This window comes from Melozone crissalis, unplaced genomic scaffold (genome assembly GCF_028551555.1).
Source record: "Melozone crissalis strain CALT ecotype California unplaced genomic scaffold, PUWL_Pcris_2 ptg000042l_1, whole genome shotgun sequence".
Lineage (NCBI taxonomy): Eukaryota > Metazoa > Chordata > Aves > Passeriformes > Passerellidae > Melozone > Melozone crissalis.
In genome coordinates, this window is record NW_026535820.1 from 12,545,385 (window position 1) to 12,565,205 (window position 19,821).

Genomic DNA, 19,821 nt, shown 5'->3' on the forward strand with positions numbered 1-19,821 from the left:
TATGCTTTGTGCATATAATTTCCTGATACTCAAAATGCCATTTTCTGAGTAACTGCATCCTAAAATAAAAAAAAAGTATGGAGAGATTTAAAAAAATTCTTACAGCATTTTCTTTTGCCTTACTGTGAAATATATCAAGAGCACATTCACATGTGAATAAACCACAAATCCTAATCAGGACAAAGCAGAGAATGAAAGAAGAATGAGTAACTTAAAAGCTCCCTATAAAAAATATACAATCTTTTGACATAACCACATATAAGTGAAGATTTTCAGAGCAAAAGAAAAAACAGTGGACTCAGTTTCTAATGTTGTCTTTGCATGGTCAGACTCCAGATCCAAAAAGGCACAAGTAGCAGAGAAAGTGAATTCGGAGTTTGGCAAGTTACAGGAAGAAACGGCATTCAAGTAAGAAATACTGTGATTGCTGATGACAAAAAGGACAGGGAATTCAAGCGACACACACATTTCCAGTGACATGCCTTGACTTGATAGTTATCTTTATGAATCCTTATGGAAGGAGAAGTTCATATTTATTTAACAACGATGTGCTGGCATTCGCACTGTACATTTCTAATGTCAGAGCAGCTGCCTGTCCATTCCCCTCCAAACACTCCTAGAGCAGAGACGGGCAGGGGGGGGAAGATTTTCACAGAAGAGGGAAGCTCTTTGGTAGTCTCATGTTTACAAAGGAGTTGACTGGGTTGTCAAGGAGGAAAAAGCCCTGCAGCAATCCTCATACTACATGCTTTGAATACACACAATTAAATTTGTCACAAAATTACGGATGAGTCTTCCGTGAAACTTTGAAAGCCTGCCCCAGTACCCTCGCCTCTCTCCTAATTGGGTTTGGCAAGGAGCATCAAGATACTGTTAAGTCTGAAAGTTTGCTCGAGAACCAGATCCACAGGTTAGAGAAGTTTTCTCGAGCCACTCCCAGCTGGCTAGTGGGCAAACCACAGAGAGACTGCCAGAGCCTCCAAGGAGGGCAAAGTTGAGGGCAGGATGTGACACACTTACCGCAATCACGCAGGCTACTCGTCTTCCTAACACTCAGTGTGGTTTACAGCCTCCAAGCAAATGAACAGTTCGCTCAAAAAGGGTGAGATTCAATTTTTTATTGTATTATTAAAGTGTGTATTCACTAAAATTGTTTGTTATTACACCCTTCGAGTCTGTGAATGGGATATGAAAATAAAATTAGCTGGAATCTCTAACAATTAAAAGATAAAGCAACAAGTCCTCATGTTTTGTAGCTGACCACAAAAGCCAGCAAGGCCATCCATTGCCCCTCTCTCTCCCTTAAACCACCTCATCTCTCTGGAACATGAAGTTCTGTCATATTTCCATGTGCAGTTTAGGGAATCTCAAGTGATTGCATGCAATGAGCTGCACCAGGACCAAAATCAGAGTAACACTGTCCCTGACTTTGGTATATACTGTTTGAATTAAAACTTTCAACTGAAGCATGTTATGTTTTTATTTAACATACGAAAAAAAAAACCCTCATCTAGTTTAATGTTAAAATTCCATTTCCAAAGCACAGCTGAACCCTGAGCCATCTCTAACCATGTTCAACAATGTACATATGAAAGCAACCACAACAGCACACAACTACAGCTAGTTACGTACCCGCCAGGTAGGAAAAAAATGCAGGGAAGACGGGTACTTTTATTTTCTTAAATACAACACTGTCACTTTGAAGTGACAACTCTCAGATGGGTCATCCTCCTTAAAAACAAGTGTAAGCAAGACTCAGTGAAAAAGCACAGAAATATCATGTAGTAGTTCCGTTAGTGTGCCAAGTTACTAATTGGAGAGTTGGGTCATTTGCTAATAAAGCGAAGAGCACTTACTGTCTGTAATGTTGCAGAACCTGACAATCTAACACACTTGCCTACTTTCTCCTCACCCCTTTTTAAACATAGTTAAAATACCCATTTGGAGGGTCAGAGAAAAGAATCTAGGACATATGCATAACAAGAGTGAGTTAAGTGCAGAAGCAACACAAAAACATGACTTCAGAGCAGCAGGAAGCGTGGTAGCACATGACAGATGCAATCAAATCCATAGGTGAGTAAACCCAGGACAATGCCACAATTAGTCTGGTGTTGCATTTCAGCTTCTGCAACATTTAAACTAAAGAAGCATTTTATTTCTATTGTTTTTTTAATGACACCCAATCTGTCAGTCCTCACAACACTTTGGTTTGGGAATTACTTATTACCAGATGAAATGCACAGAAAATGAGTGAAAGGAAAAAATGTCAAGCTACCTACAGGGCAACACAACAGGATTTATGTCATCTGTGGTTACAATAAATACAGACTGAGGCAAACAAATTGCACCTGACTATGTATACAAAACTCAAGACCTTTCAATTTATTAAATAGAAGTTATTACTGTTTGCAGGAAAGGAGGTGATGCTCCTTGCCAGCTACATATGGCAACATATTCCTAGATGCTTGTTTTTATTTTCACCAATTACAGCTTAGGGTTAATGTGTGTATGTGTGTGTTTTCTTTTTCAAAAGCTAATGCAGGTTGAGGTATGTTTCTAAAAACAAACATACACACCTGTAGTACTGACCACATTTTAACCACAGAAACAAAGTGATACAACCCATCAGGCTTCTGGATTCTACAGTTTCACAATGTTAAAACAGATTTGTACTCGCATCTTACTTAAGTAAAATGTCAAATTGGTGTCTTCAGTCTTAATTTCATCCTTATGTACTGCTAATTCTCTATGTCCATAATTATCACCTTCTTCACTTTAATCTTATGTTCTGCTTCATTATGGACTAGTTTGCCTTAGTTTGTCCTCTGTGTGGTCTTTCAGAGTTTTAGCAAGTATTGATTTTCCACAGAACAGTTTCTTCTCTTTCCAACACTACATAGTTAAGCTCATAAAACCAAACAAAAGAATTCCTTTGTAACTTTTTCCAGCATTGTTTGTTTAGATTTCTACGCATGCAATTAGTCTAGTTTCACGTAGCAGAAATTAAAACACTGTTCTTGCTAGAAACTGCAGAGCCTGGGACTAATGCCTGCCAGAGAGACTGAGGCACCAGGTACAAAGCTTCAGTTTCACTAAACAGAAACAACAAATCAGATTTGCTGCTCATTTTAGATGCAAGCAGCAAACCAGGGCTTCCTTTTGCTTTAATCCCATCAACACTGGCATTATGCCACATAAGATAACATGTTAACAAGGCTCTGAAAGCTGAGGACTTAAACACACAATAAAGCAGCAATTAAAAAATTGTGGAGATGAAGGAATAACCAAATGAGAACAGCAAGAACAAGTCAGGCCAGAGACTTGTTGAACTCAGCATCCTGTCTGGGACAGTGGCCCATGTGAGGTGCAAAAAGCAAAGAAGAACAAAGCAAGTGAATGCTTCTTCCCTGGTACACTCCTGAGGAGCAAGGTGACCTGCAACTCTAGAACTTCCCAAGGGAGCATAAACTGAATTACTAGGTGATCAGAATTTTCTCCAGAAAAAAAAATTCCAATCACTTTTAAACCAAACTCTGAAGAATTCTGGTAATATTGAAGAATTTCTAATATTCTAATTAATGTTTTTAGTGCCAAAGAAAGTCACTGGAAGGGACCACATGTAGGTCACCAGCCACAGATTTCTGATTAAGTCATGGTGGTTTATTATTGCTACAAGATCTAAAGAAGTCTCAGAAAAGATATGAGTTATTATGATTTTACTAAAATGAAATGCCACTAAAAGAAGTGGCAACCTCTGTTCAATGAATTTGTGGCAAATAATGAGACTAAGCAATGAAGTGCATTTTTAAAGAGTCACAGTGGTGATCAAAAAAAATACATTGAAAGATATTTTTCTTGCAGTTCAACCTTACAATACTACCAACACTTGGGGATCTCCTTCAGAACATTTCATTCATTCATTCCAGTTCATTCCAGATCTGGAAAACACAAGCATCTTTCTTCTTTTCAAAAACAGAGCTAGTGCTGCTAATGAGCAGATGGAGATTTTTACAATTACTGGCTGCAAGTCTTATAAAAATTAAATCCATTTGCTGTTCTTCCACTTAAAATGCATGGTAACAAAGCAACAGAAATTAGCATTCAGTGGTCTCTTAAATCATCCGTCCCTGCTCAAAATGTGAAAATAAACCACCACACATTATATCACCAGCAGTCTTACTTTTTCAGCTCTGTGATGACGACAAGGATCATGACTGTGTCAAAGGCGAATGGCTATTGTCTACATTATTATTTCTGACTGTTCAGAGCATCTGCAGCATGCAAGGCACAGAGCAAACTTCCACCACCACTTTCCAAAACCCTTACAAATTAATTGATGGCAATTAACAGCTGACTTGTATTTGAAAACCCTGCAACTCACATGCAGAGGTTGCAAAAAGTTTTGCTTCTTCACCAAATTTTTGAAGTCACAAGCAACTTGTGCATTAAAAGTGCAGAAATGCTCAAAGTAGCTGCAAAGTTTACACACAACAAAAAATTATGCTGGGTACTTTATAATAACATAGTGCAACTACTCCCTATCAAATCTAACTGTCTTTCTTGCCTTCAAAAAATAAGTTGTAACACAGAAGTGTGGCATACAAGCTATGTTCCCTTCCAATCCTATATAAAATTATGTCCTAGTTTTCCTTTCCATTATATTTCTATTATTTCCATATAACAAAAATTTATACTCAGCATTCACAAGGATGATCCACTAAGGAGATATGTGAAATATTTTTCAGTCAGAGTTGTTAAAGTGATGAATCAACTCAGCATCTTCATTATCAACAAGAGTGATTGATACATTCAGGTTTTCTTTCTTTTTTTTTATCACTGAAGAAATCAAATCAGAGATTTTGCCACAGATTTTTCTTCTGCATTCATTACATTTGAGAAGCCATCAATATGTATGGGTATAATTTATCTAAAATTGTAAAGCCACACAAAAAGAAGAAAATAATTCTCTGCCCTGCTCTGATGCCTTCTTAACTACCTTTTTCCTCCACAACTGCTGTGGTTAATGGAAAGTTTTTTTCAGGTGCAAAAAGCATCACAGAATCTTTAAATTGTAAATAATGTAAGCCACAAGTCAAAAATAATGTAAGGATCAAACCTAGCTCTACTGTTTGCATAGGAAAACTAGACTCAAGTGCATATAAAGGCTACCAAGTAGAGGGGAATTAGCACCCTCCTGGCATTTGAGACTTGTTTCATGTAAAAACATTGATTTTGTTGACGTTTAAACTGACAGTCTTATCTATTGTCTGGCTCATTGCTTTTTAGCCATGAGAACGGCAATTATGTCCTATTTTATTTCCTCATCCTAAATTTGCACCCTTCAAAAAGTCTGCTTAGCCTGATATTTTTTAATCCACCATTCCACCCCTAAACTATTCAGGAGAAAATATATCTCTTTCTCTTCTTCTTCTCCTCCAGTTACTACAGACTGAGGCTGATGACAGTTTCTTAGTCCAAAGAGATGCTTTGGCCCTTCCTTTTTAAACCAGTAAGCAAACACCATACAAAAACTCTTATATCCTTCCAACACACCACAAGTATCTCACATTATAAGGATTTGTCTGTTGAGTTCCATAAAGGAGGAACAAGTAAGTCAAAGCTTCTATAATGTGTCCTGATGTACAGCTATATAATCTGGTTTTACAAACAGCTATGTAAAACTGTTGCATTACTGTCCACAATATGAATTCTTCTCTGTACAAGTCTGCAAAGAACTTGTTAAAAGGCAAGTGATGCTTTATCTGCAACTGTCACAAATAAAAGGTCTTTTTTCACATTCTGCCTTTAGGATAATACAGTATTAGACTAGGGTATTTATTTATTTATTCTTTTGATACAAGTAGGTACACTGTTTTCCCATTGTATAAATGTTTCATATCCTAGACAAATCACATTATTACCAGAATATACCAGATTCACAACTTGGCAAGACCAACTTTTTTTTTTACTTACATGATGTTCCAATGTACTTCAACAAATGTTTATGCTTAAAAAACCCCAACACAGTGCTTTTCCAATTAGCCATAAAATTAAAGATTTAGATTAAAAAAAAAAAACAACAAGCCATAAACAAAAAAAGCACAGACTTACCGTTGCACTTCTCCCTCACCTAATCAAGCAAATCAAAGAAACTTAAGTCTGTGACTCTCACTCCAGAGAAGCTGAACTCTTCTCTAGACAAGTCTGGCTAGAGCCATCACCCTCTACAAAATCCATGCTGTCTCAAAAGCTCCTCTCCTTCCCTATGTCTGTACAGAAAGCTTTATTAAAAACACGAGGAAAGCATAAACTATGCTACGTGAAAGAACACCCTGCAGAAGCCACACAGAGCAGCAGGTGGTAGAGAATACAGCTACAAAGGGTATCCACTGCACTGACCAAGTGGAGACTCATTTGCAACATTGTCTTTTGGTATGTGACTTCTCAATTGCTCTGCAAAGGAGGCACCGAGGGTGGTGATGGTAAAAAGGACAAAAATCATACATGCTGAAAAGCCCACAGCACACAAACATGGGAATAGCTGTAGGGGAGTCTACCAGGGACCATTCTAGCCCCCTACTTTTGTCTCCAACTATGATTAATGTCAGATGTTTAGGGAAGAGTTTAAAACAGGACAAGCATGCAGCAGGGCTGCTACAGAAGAGTCTTCCTGATTCCAGTTTGTGGCTACAACTAGAGGCAAGATCTTTGCATTTAACTCTTAACAGATTTGTCTTGTCTTTCTTGAGTTTGTCCAGTTGGTCTTGAACCCATGTAATCTTTCAGCACCTGCGTCATTCTGTGACAAGGAGTTTGGCAGCTCCTATCAACTGGGTGAATGAACTCCATTTTAATGCTGAATCAACCTGCTAGTTTCACTTGATGTGTCCTGACACGAGACAGTGCCCAGTCATTCAGTTATCTGAATGACTTCTTATCTATTTATGAGGCATGGGTTTCTTTCATGCCCTCTCCATAACAATCTCTTTATGTGGTTGAAGATTTCTATTCTCTAGAACGTTTTGCTCCTACCAACTTGCTCTGAAGCTTTTTGAGTTCCACTGCACATTTCTTCTTATCAATGGAAAGACCAAAGCTACTATCCACAAGTACAGTTTGTGTGCAAGCTTAAGGGATTCTTAAAGTTGTGGTGTTTTTAGAAGCCTTTCAGAGGTTTAAAACCCAGAACAAACATCAACCCTTCTCATACCTGGCTATTTAGGTCAGGATGAAGCTGCTCTGCCCATTGTGTCTGCCTTCACAAGCAGACAGCTCTAGTCTGGTTTTCTCACTTAGCTTCAATGTTCCCTTTCCCATGCACAGGAGGGTGTCAAGGTGTCTGCAAAACAGCAACAAGTTTGCAGCAATCAATCGGTGTTTCTAAAGAGTTGCAACCAGATGAGAGCACTTGGTGGCACAGGACTAAAATGTTGCATTAGGTAAGACAGAACCAGGGAACTGACACCAAACAATGGCCAGGTGAAGGTGAATGGGGACAAGAGAATGAAACAGTGACTGTGCTGAGGAGACAGAGTGGGAGGGGAATGGCTGGGACTGAGTCAAAAAGAATGCCACTGTGCTGGGACTGAGCAGTGAATCAACAGCCATGTGCAACAGCTTCTCCATGTGTCCAGGAAGCTGGAATAACAAAGCTTGGCTGAAGTTGTGAGTAGTGGGAAAGATATCATATGAAGTAACAATTTCATAGCCTATTTCCAGAGAGATTGAGGACAAAGATAAAACAGGCAGGTAGTCAAGGTTGTTGCCCTCGTCTGAATGCAAATAGTTATCCTAAGGAGGATAAAAAGGGATGGAGCAGCTGGCCTATACACAAGAATGTGCTAACAGATTCCTACAGAGCAGGTAAAATACTCTTTAACATCCTTAAACATATTACAGCTATGGAGTTAGAGACCATCTCCACAGAAGGGGTTAACCAGTCACTGGGGTTGTTAGCCTGGAACATGAGTGTCCTGATAACAAAAGCACTGTAAATCTGAACTGTCATCTACAGATGATTCAGACGTTTGTATAGAAACTGCTTATCACAGAACATGACACAGACCCTGACAAACTGGATATCAGAGGCATTACATTTTCATACCATTCCCATCCCTTCTTATTGTTCCCAAGAAAATCAACCCCTTGCCCTCACCCAACACTTCATACCTCTAAATTTCTCAAGTTCTATTATACATAGCCTCGGTTTTATTCCATTTGTTCTGCCCCTCTCTTATCTATCCAACACACTTCACACTGCAATGGGAGCCAGGAACAAAAGTCATGTTTCCAATACCCTACCATCAAACTGCATTCTTTACAAGCTAAAGATACACTGCCATGACTTAAAAAAACCCCAAATCAACCACAAAACAAAACCCCATATCTATATATGGAAGAAGACATAACTGTCTTCTTCCATATATAGATATAGAGGGAGCTTCATTCATTAAAGAGAGATACACAGAGCATCATCCATTAAAGAGAAACACACTGGGAAAAACCTCAGGGGTTTTTAATAACCCTGAGGTTAGTTTAGCATTCTTTCTAAACTTTGGTCTTCCTGTGTTTTCTAAGATATTCTAAATTTACTACTAGATCTTCACAATGCAGTATATTCTACAAAGAGCTGCCACACACTAACCATTAGTACAAAAGGAACTTTTCTGTTGTGGTGAAAAACGAAAAGAAACTCATTAGGAAGGGAAAGCCTAAATAAAAGGATAGTTGGATGATTTTGGTACACTTCATGCTTTACTTGCTCTACCAGGAATTGGATGACCTTGGACATTTAGGTGTCTTATTTTCACTTAAAAGCCATTTTATAAGCAGTATTACACATGCATTTTTTTTTGAGACAGACATATGCATGCCTTTCTTATACTGCTGCCACAAACCTCAACACCAGTAAAACACTTGTGAAAAGATGGAAGCTGCAACTGCACTAGGAACCTTGAAATGACATGCAATGCTTTTTTTCCACAACTGGTTGCAACAAACATCCTTGGTAGTAAAAGAAAACTTTACTTTCCCCAATAAGTTAGGTCCCTCTCCTGATGCCATGAACTAACAAAATGGGTGACAGAACCAGCCACTAAAAGACCATAAAATTATATTTAAAGCACCGTGACAACCTACAAGGAAGATGTAAGCAAAGGCTTTTAGAGAATTCAAGCCATTAGCCAATCTACTCTGTTCAGGTCTCCTTCCACAACTACAGTATTTAGAAAGCACATTTATAAGAAAGATAAATTATTAAGACTGTCCCATTAAAGTTCTCTTCCACCATTTCTTCAAAATGAATTTCCAACAAATTCAAATCTCTCCCCTCCAATTTATCCTGAAGACTCCTAAGACAGTTTGGAAGACAAAGTCAGACAAATCAAAACTCATCAGCTTTCTCACTGTGCTCATAACCCTTTGCAGAATACAAAATTATTGGCAAATTCTTCATAATAGCAAACAACAGAAAGCTTCATCAGAGGTGAGTAAACCAGCAAGACAAAAGCCTTTAACTTTCTATTAATGTTGTTAATTCCTCTGGCCTTATCCTCTCTCTCCTTTCAAAGGAGAGCACTGTACTCCCAGCAGTGTATGCTCTGCTCATCCCTGTAGCCTCTTCTGCTGCAGCACCAGGCAATCTACCAACAGGAGACAGAAAAAACCCTCTTCCTTTTCTTCAGCTCCTTTGATGGAGGTCAGGGCCCTACAGGGAAAGCATATACTGCTTTGTTTCTCCCTGTTACTCCTAAAGATCCTCTGTGGTGCTGTCAAGAGCCATGCCCCAGAGAGGTGCTGGACCTGAGGAAATGCAGATGCCTCGTGTGACATGCAGCTGCAGGACAGGCCTCTTGAATCTTGTTTAAAACACCAGGCAGACTTGGGGAGGATGTGGGAAGACCACAAAGAGAGGGGCATTCAATACATGGATGCCAAGACAGCAATGCTGTCAGCTGTGCTTAAAGTTGTTGCTCTCCAGAGCTGTGTAAGAAAGAATACAGGGCTCAACTGAGGCCTTAAGTTAAACAAAGCAGAGGGGTTGGATTAGCATTCACAAACAGCCTGGTGCTTCAAACAACATAAAAATACACTCTGGGAATGACAGCTCAAGGCAGCATGGTCTAAAGACTGTTTACTGTTTACTGACTGTCACTGTCAGAGGTGCTGTGATCCATCAGATTTCATGAATCCATGGATTCATGGATGAGGTACGCAGAAATCGCTGCTAAGCTTAGTTAATAAGTCATCCAGGAATTTCACAAAGTAGGCACAAAGAAGCATAGCTACCTCAGTGACACTGTGGAATCACATACCTGTATGAATGAAAACTGAGATCAAAGACGCTTCCTTCAAAATGGGCATCACAGACTTCAGGCATTTTGACACTGCCAAAACCACACATAATGACCACACAATGTGTATCAAGACGCTCATATAACTGAGGAAGATAAGGCCACACTGACATTTGAACCCCTTTGTACCAGAATTATGAAGAAAAATAGCCCCAAGATGGTTTAAACCATCAAAGCAAGGAATATCTGAGCCACTTAGGTATTAGCTGAACTAGTGTCATCAGTCCTGTTTTAAACTTAATGGAGTCATTGTTTAACTACAGACTGAAAAAAAAGCTAGTTATAACACAAATAGCTACAGCACTCCCAGAAACATCCTGTTTCCTATTCTGATAATCTGACCAAATCATGGAAACAGAAAGTTGAGAGGGGAAATATTGTCTGTGACTAAGGAAAACAGCTTCAAGGCTTGATTCCTGTATCAGAAGATGCAGAGACATCCCTGCAGCTAGGATGCAGCAGAAATAAGCTGGTGCACAGGTTCATTTTTGTCAAGTATAATTCCTTTCACTTTGCATGTATGAATGCAAAAGGTGTCTGTTTCTGTGCCACTACTGACTTGCAATCTGCTGACCTGTAGGTCTTGCCTAAAAGACCCAAGCTGAAGAGCCCAGTTCTACCCAGAAATATAAGGTTCCTGTTTTTGGAAAGACAAGGAGGAGAGACACAGGGAATGGAGAAGGATGCTGCCCAGACAGGTTATGCTGTGTTCATCATTCAAGTTTCCAGGATACAACTAGATAAAGCCCTAAGCAACCTTGTCTACCTTGTATCTGAGACTGTCTTGTGCAGGATGAATTGGACAAATCTGGAAATTGTTTCCAACCTGAATTATTCCATAAATTACATTTAGAAAAAAAAAAAGATGGAAGTTTGTGGGTACTTAGTATATACACTTCCTTCAGTAACAAACTGATAAAAGTAAGTGCTTGCAATAACACAGTCATATCATCACCCTTTATCCATGTTAAGTCATCAGTCTGACAGGATGACACAAATTCCATTTGCCATAATAATGATTCCCTACCTTGAGATAACCTGCTTTAAATTCTGTTACACAACCATAGTTCTAGACTCAATTCTAATTACCAAGCCAATGTTAGTTATAATTACCATTATAATGGATCAAGAAAGCCAGGACACAAAAGCAAGTCCAGAAATAACAGCAAACCTTGGCCAGCTCATCTTTTAAGTGACCTGTTCAGAATTTCATTAAGTATGTTGAATCCTCTGCAATGTAATGCTATAGAAGGACAGAATTTGTTTTGAGGGCTTTTTTTTAAGAGCCAGGTTAAGACAGTAATAAATCCACAAACTAAACAACCAAATGAACCTTAATTTGAAAGATCAGAAGGTCTCAGGTAAGAGACACAGGCATATATCCATGCAGGAAGGACTTCTAAAACAATGAGTTCTTCACTCAGGGAAAACCCCAAAATAAACCTTTTGCACAACATTAAAATAGTTTTTGCACATTATTCAGCATCACATCAGCTCATACACTGTCAGGGCACACAGACTGCAGCACAATAGAGAGCTGAGAATGTGGCAGGGATTTATTAAAGAGTTTTGAAACACATAACACATGGCAAATCTTTTTCAGTTGTCTGTTCTCATTCAGCATAATAGTTTGGGGATATTACCACTCTGTGTATTCCAGTCCCTACCAGGTGCTTATGAGACAGCTGGAGAGGGAGCTCTTACAGGGTCTTGTAACAATAGGGCAAGGGGGAATGGCTTTAAATTGAATCAGGGCACCTTTAGTTTAGATATTAGGGAGAAAATCTTTACTGTGAAGGTGGTGAGACACGGGAAAAAGTTGCCTAGAGAAGTTATGGGTGTAACACCTCTCAAAGTGTTGAAGGCCAGGTTGGATGGAACTTCGAGCAACTTGGTCTAGTGAAAGGTGATGACTATGTCAGGGGTTTGAAACTGGATGATCTTAAATTTTCCTTCCAAGCCAAACCATTCTATGGTTCTAAGATACAAAGGGAACAAGCTCTTAATCATGTCACTTTTTGATAAATTTTCACCCAAACCAGAAGTTAAGATCAGCAGAAAAGTGTCTACTGCACTTATTAGTGTGCTGTGCAAATAAAGAGGATCTGCTGTAACCAGTTAAGCTTCATTTATGCTACATAAAAAGTACATAAGACTAATTCCTCACACCATTCTGGGACAAACCTTAATTGCTCCCCATGTAAAGCAAGCAAATCTGGGTACCCATCAGAAACTGATAAAGTAGATTTACCAGAGAGGGCACAAAGAATAGGCCATACTCTTGTAAGATACCAAAATTATATGCTCCATACAAATGCTGGCCTGTTTTAAGGGATTAAGTGTTTTGAGGAAGGGTTCAAGTAGGGAAGATGATGCCACTCGGTGCACAGAGCCAGAAAAAGTTCCCAGGTTCAGAAGTAGTGTGGAAGGAGAGGGGAATTTACCCATAGGAGCACACATTTTTATTTAATTCCTAGCATTTAAATATTTATAAGTTTAAAATAATTAATAGATAAGCAGTTCCTACAAAATATGGAACTTAGCTCACAAGACAAAAATCTCTAGACAAGTTTCGCAAAAAGTAGTCACTACCAGTGCATAAAAATAGGGAGTTTTCAAATTTTGAAGCGATTACATGGCACTCTTCTGGAAAACATGTATGCTGAAAAACTAACATTAATGGTTAATCTTCATTTTAGTACCATGTTCTCCAAGAAAAAAGTTCCCCTAGGTATCCACCACTGTTAACTGAAACTGAAGGAACTGTAACAAGAGAACCATCTGGGGTCATCTTGTCAGATCTTTGTCCTGCTTCATCTTAAGCAAAAATTCAACCACTTATAGGTCAAATGAAAGCTAACATAAAATAACTCCTTGATCCCCTAAAAATAGTTAAAGGAAAGCAAAGCATGGTCTTGTCATATCTTGCACATGCTTCCTTCAAAAATTCTAAAGACAAAAATTAGCTGTTACCACAAGACCAGCTTCAACTTGCCTTCCTCATTATCCTCTATCAAGCAGCTTTACACATCAGAAGTGGATAGTTGATAGGAAAGACACAGCACAGGGACTTGGAACATAAACTGAGTCGTGACTGCAGCTTTACAGCCTAGAGATAAGCAAGAGTCTTATCTTCCAACCAAAACAATATGTGAAGCTTTTCTATGCAGTTAATATCACTGAATAGAAGTAATTTCAAAATTAGATATATTAGTATATAAAGGAGTAGGGGAAAAAATTTCCCAGTAGAAACATAATACACTCCTACCAAGAGCAAATACTACCATAAAGATATTTTGGCAGTAATCCTAAACCTCCAGAACCTCTTGGTATTTGGCATATTTTGAAGTGGCGTAAAAGAAATTTCATGGTCTTTTGATTATCCACACACTCCATTAGATTCTAGATATTTAGTAAATACCACAAAAATGATGATATATCAACATTTGGCTTTTTTTCCCCTTCCCTCACCATGAACTAGGCCACAAAATTAACAGGCCTTTTTAAAGAATACTCATACAGCAAATGACCTCCTATAGAGAACAGTGTTTTTCTATTCTGTCTTGGAAACCTCTCGCTTGCCTGCAGTTTTTTCCTAACAGTTTTTTCCTTGGAAAACAGCATATCCCAAGTAAAGCAAAACAAAGACTGCAGCAGGCAGAGCAATCACTGGGGATTTACCCTCCTGCACTCACTGAATTCCCAGAAGAAAGTTTTCTGCTGAGGATGACCACCCAGCAAAATTCCCAGTGTGCCACTCCAGCTGGGATGGGGGAAGAAGAAATCTGTAAGGACAATCTCAATTTCCCAACGTACCCACATCTTTTGTACTAGCATAACTATTCCGGTTAGATTTTAAAAGTTTTTATTACAGTATGGTTGCATCCCAAAAAACCCTCTCATGAGCATCGTTAACATGAACGTGTCTCATAGTGCTTATCCAACTTTCCATGTACACTGGGCTAAGTCATGCTGGTGTAATAAAAACAGGACAACTCTTACCACTGGCATAAATCTCAATTCTGTTTTCACAGTTTTATGCAGACCATGCAGCCTCTTCTGATGCTGCAGCCTGGGATTTAGGCTATATAAAATAAGTTATTCAAAACTTGAAAACACTTGACTAACCCTTGCTGAACTCGAGCTACAGATGCTAGAGTGGGATTGACACCCACAAGAGCCTAATGAGTGCCAGGTTGGCTGTGGTCACACATGTTGCCACAGCCAGACTCGCTGCTTCACAGAATCAATTAGGTTGGAAAGGACTCCAAGATCACTGAGTTCAACCTATGACCAAACACCACGTTCAATTAGACCATGGCACTAAGTGCCACATCCAGTTTTTCCTTAAACACCTTCAGGGATGGTGACTCCACCACCTTCCTGGGCAGTTCCTTCCAATGTCTGATCACTCTTTCTGTGCATAAATTCTTCCTGGAGTCCAACCTGAGCCTCCCTTGGCACAGCTTGAGGCTAATTCCTTTTGTCCCCTCACTTGTCGCCTGGGAGAAGACTCCGACCCCACCTGGCTACAGCCTCCTTTCAGGGGGTTGTAGAGAGTGATGAGGTCTCCATTGAGCCTCCTGTTCTCCACACTGAACATCCCCTTCTCTCTCAGCCACTCCTCATCACACCTGTGCTCCAGACCCTTCCCCAGCTCCGCTGCCCTTCCCTGGACTCGCCCCAGCCCCTCAATGCCTTTCTTGTGGTGAGGAGCAGCGTCCCCCGCTGCGGCCCCAGCAAGGCAGCAGCTCCCTGCCATGGGGCTGATTCCTGGCAAACTGGAGCCTGTTCTCCCTCCTGTGTGAGCAGGACTCCCTGTCACACTCACTCACAAGCATTTTAATGCAGAATCGAAACACAAACGAGTTTCAATAAGGCTTTAATCCGCTCCGCTGACAGCCTGGCCCGCGGCCCCGCCGGCCGAGGTTCCCGGGCCTGCGGCGCCCTCTGCCGGGCTGCTCCAGCCCCGATCCCCGGCGGATCCGCTCCCACAGCCGCACCTCCTCGGGCCGATGTTCCCCGGCTGCCAGGCCAGCGCTGCCACTTCCCCTTCCCCCGGCTGCCCCTCCGGGGGACACAGCCCGGCCCCTCCGCTCTGCCCACCCCGCCTGGGCCTTCCCCGCCACGCTCCGGGGAGCGCTCCCGGCGCGGGGCTCCCTGGTGCAGCACCAGCCCCCAGCACCCGAGAGAGGGTAAATCAGAGTGACAGGGTCACTTAGGTTGGAAAAGACTCTGAGATCAACGAACCCAACCTCTGAACAAACACCATCACCATGTCAACTAGACCATGGCACTAAGCGCCACATCCAGTCTTTGCTTGAACACCTCCAGAGACAGTGACCCTGAGCAGCCCATTTCAATGTTACTTCAGCCTAGGGTACCATCACATCTCAAGTCTTTTGACACAGGTCAGTTCACTGTAAGATACTAAATAAACATCTACAGTTGACACAGAATGCTTCTTTAGAAATAAACTTACATTTTCTGCAGTTAAAAAAAAAATAATAGCCACCGTATCTTAGCCGGTAATATTCCATTCTCACTGTTTTCCCTTTCTGGCGCTCCATAATCCTCATCACTGAAAAAGGAGTCCTACATATATTCTCTCTGACTTCATCCAACAAGTAGTCCTTTACCTCACCATGCTCTATTCCCAACACTGACTATTCCAGATAGTCACAGTCTCAAAGTACTAAAGAGAAATACAAAATGGTATCTCATCCACCACACTACAGAAAATTTGGGCACCAACTTGTCACAACCAGCCGGTGACTTTATAGAGTCCAGCTGATCATCTCTGGTGACAAACCCACCCGCCTGATAACTTTTTGAACAGACATTGACATACAAGAAATTCAATTTTAATATAAGAACAAGTTGCTTTACTGCAAGGGGGACCAAGCACTGGCACACGTTGCCCACAGAAGTTGTGGAGTCTCTGCTCTTGGAAATACTCAAAACAAAACCTGATACAGCCTGAACAGCCAGCTTCAGTTGCCCAGATGTGAGCAGAGGGGTTTAACTAGGTACTCTCCAGAGATGCCTTCCCACCTCAGCCATCCTCTAATTCAGTGACCACACTGCCAAGCTCTGTGTGAGGGGCACTGCTTGGTTCTGAGGTTTGGCAGAAGAAAATGCCTTGAAATTCTTGTGTACAGAATTCATTCTGAAAAGATAAGGTCAGCAAAATCCTCACACTGCCCCAATTCAAATGCAAACATATATGAATACATTCCATAATTATAGCTGCAGGTTTTTTCTTAAACTTGGAACAGTTTCTCACCTTACAAAGCTCATCGTTCTTCTCTTTGACAGGCAGAGAATTAGTATTTGTGCAAGAGTCTGAGTCTGATATCTCTACTGAGCTGTCCTCTTTTTCTGACCCATCACACTGATCGGTGGAATCAGTATCCTTCTCCCAGTCAATAAGCTTCAATTCATCTAAAATAGAAGATTGGTAAAAGATTTTCTTAATCACCATCTGTCATAATCACAGAGTAACACTACAGCCATCCTCAACTTGGGGGAAGAAGTGCAACATTATTTTTTACCTATGTTCAACTGATGTTTATGTTTAAGCATTTTGTGTCTCACAAAATCTAAATCCTACTAGTCAAAAGTGTTATGTGAGGAAGGATAAGAATTACATACATACAAAAAAAATTTTTCAAAGTACCGTCTGCAAAGAGGTGGTACATTTAACTGCACAGGTATGTAGGGTGTTCTCTTTAGTGTAGTTGTTATTAATTTTTCCATGGTTTAGTTAGGGTATTTTTTTGCCCAGCTGCATTGGATTTTCCATGTGTACTTGTTCAGAATTGACTATTTTAAGTAAATGCCTTAAACAATGTTAACTAACATCTCCTATTAGTGGTAGCCCTCACAGAGGAACAAAAAAGCTAGTTAAAATGATCACCTCCTAGAACACCATGCCTAAACATACAGGTCTGCAAATCAAATCTCTAAGCACATCAAAGAGAGAACTGTTCAGGACAAATTAATAGAAACAGGAATAAGAAAAGATGGAGGTAAAAAGCCAAATAAAAAAAGCCCCAAAAAACCCCACAATTTGTGGGTTTATTGCAATGGCAATAAACAAAGAGATGCAGACAGAAATGCAGAACATTTTTCCACCACCATCAGGACCACGTGCTATTTAATGCAACTCCAAAAGTCCACTTGTAACTCCAAGGATCTACTGAAGGGCATGAAGACCTGAGCTGCAGTAACACCCTCACAATCCTTTAGGTCCAAATGTCACAAGGTACTAAGAGAGATAATTTCAATGTGTTTTGCATAAATGAGCATGTTTAAAGGAGAAAGGATGAAAGCTTTTTGGGAGAGTTGCCTTTTTTGCTTTTGTAAATGCCATATTTCTAACACTGGAATAGTGACACACAGGGGAGAGGCAGCAGAGAAGGAAGGCACCTGCACCATGCTCCAGGCACCTGTACATATCCATGGAACTGTGGCAATACCTTCTGTACTTGGCAATGCTACTGTAATCTAAATACTAGTTCCTACTTTGACCTTTCAGACTCTGAAGGCACCCAGACAAACACACAGCTATAAGTGCTGCCTCCTTTTACACACACAAATGCATTTCTGTTTCTGACTATGAGGAAGCTTCATCAGAAATTTTAAACACAGACATCAGCAACCAAGTAGAGCAAAGAGGTTTCATTTGAAGCTGTGTGACAACAGAATAAATTCCTTGATGAAATACAAGGCAATCCATTTTATCTTGTCACACTGAAGTACTGCCACTCAAAGTGAACTTCACTTGAAAGGGAACATCTCTAAAAAATACTTTTTCCCTACTTCCCCTTCCCCACACCTACAACTGTACCTATATATGCACACACACATAGAGGCACCCTGGGTACAATGCTATAATTAGTGTATATCATAGTTACTTCAAAAAACATGAAAATTACAGTTCTTTTACTGCCCACTGCTTTCAAGATATTTTTGGGTTTAGAAGAAAAACAAGACAATCATTAGATTTTCTCAGTAACCTTCAAGCAGATATGTCACACATCAGGGTTTCTTCAATTACACAGAGAAACCAAATTTTGCTATCTTATAAGCATAAAAATATGCCTGTGTATTGTCTCTTAAAAAAAAAAAGGAAGATTAAAGCCTGCAGGATATACTTGCAGAGGACAAGTAAATTATATTAATGGTAGGTTAGAAAAATTCCTATTCAGCATCGGATTGCAGTTTAGAAAATGAACAGTCTTTCCTTTTCAAAAAGAAGAAAATTACTAGGAATTACAAAAGATAGCCATCAGATATGCCAATGACTGGCATATATAGATGAAAGGAAGAAGATTTTGTGGTTTTGTTTTAAACCTAAGGAGCATATTTCACCAGTGTCACACATGAAACAAAAAGTCATCAATCAGTCAATCTATTTGCTCAGCTCACAGCAACATCTGAATGCTTTGCCAGACATCCAGGATCCAGTCTAACTGTAATATTTCAGATCTAGCTGAAGTACTACAAAGTTAACCTATTTTACATTGTAAAGACTTCCTAACAAGTTCTAATGCAACTTATACATTATCCCAGTTAACACTTCTACAATAGAGCATATAAAATTTTTCTGTCTTCAGCTGCACTTTTTAATCAATTTCTCTCCCCTCTGTCATTTCCTGGTCCATGAATTTGAAAGGAAGTTCTAAGAAATAAACCCATGGCTGTTCACATAGTGCAGCTAACAGGGGAAGCAAGGAATACTGTGTTCTGCAATGAAAACAGATGGCACACAAGATGATGCTATCTGCATCTGCAAAGCCTGCCATACCTAGTCACTGGATGCAGAAAACTGTGTTCCTTTACTCAAAGGTTTAAAGTTCTTGTACATAATTTATGCTAAAAGCTTACTCTATATCCATATGAAATTTATGAAAAAAACCCAAAAAAACCAAAAACCCCTTCAACTGATCTAACCAAAATAGGAATGGATTATGTCATTTTGTCAGAATGACCTCAAGAATATTTTCATTACAGCACCTGAAATTGACAGAAGGTTTCTTGTTAAGTCTTGCACTTGAACTTACCTTCACTACTTCTGTCTTCTAACAATAAATCACAACTGCTAGGCAATTCCTCCGTTTTGGAAGTGTCACATTTTTTGCTGTCCAACCTTGGAATCAATGTTTTATTTCCATCATCTGAAAAATCACTGCCACTAGAGGTCCATGTTATGTCCTCAGCTTCCTTAGCACTTTCAGCAGCAGCAGCTTCTATGAAAAAGCATTTCAAAATGTTAGACTGTTACAGAAATGCAGTTTTGTTAAATTTAAAAGTATTAAAAATTAAACTGTACTATTTTTAAAGGGCAAAATTATAAATTCTGTTACTAGGCATCAGAGATTAATACTGAAGCATTAACTCACATGCATTTTTTATTCATACATACATTATTTTCAGTTTAGTTCTCCACAATAAATGCAAACAC

At 39.7% G+C, this 19,821-nt stretch overlaps 1 protein-coding gene across 1 annotated transcript in view; it reads right to left on the reverse strand.

Annotated features, from left to right (window-relative positions):
- The window catches only part of SPIDR (scaffold protein involved in DNA repair), a 195,816-nt gene that overhangs the window by 166,543 nt on the left and 9,452 nt on the right, over positions 1-19,821 (reverse strand). Inside the window, exons 4-5 of the mRNA XM_054284814.1 lie at positions 19,421-19,606; positions 16,639-16,796 (exon numbers count right to left, since the gene is read on the reverse strand). Coding sequence (XP_054140789.1) covers positions 16,639-16,796; positions 19,421-19,606 — 344 coding nt within the window. The remainder of the gene's footprint in view (positions 1-16,638; positions 16,797-19,420; positions 19,607-19,821) is intronic.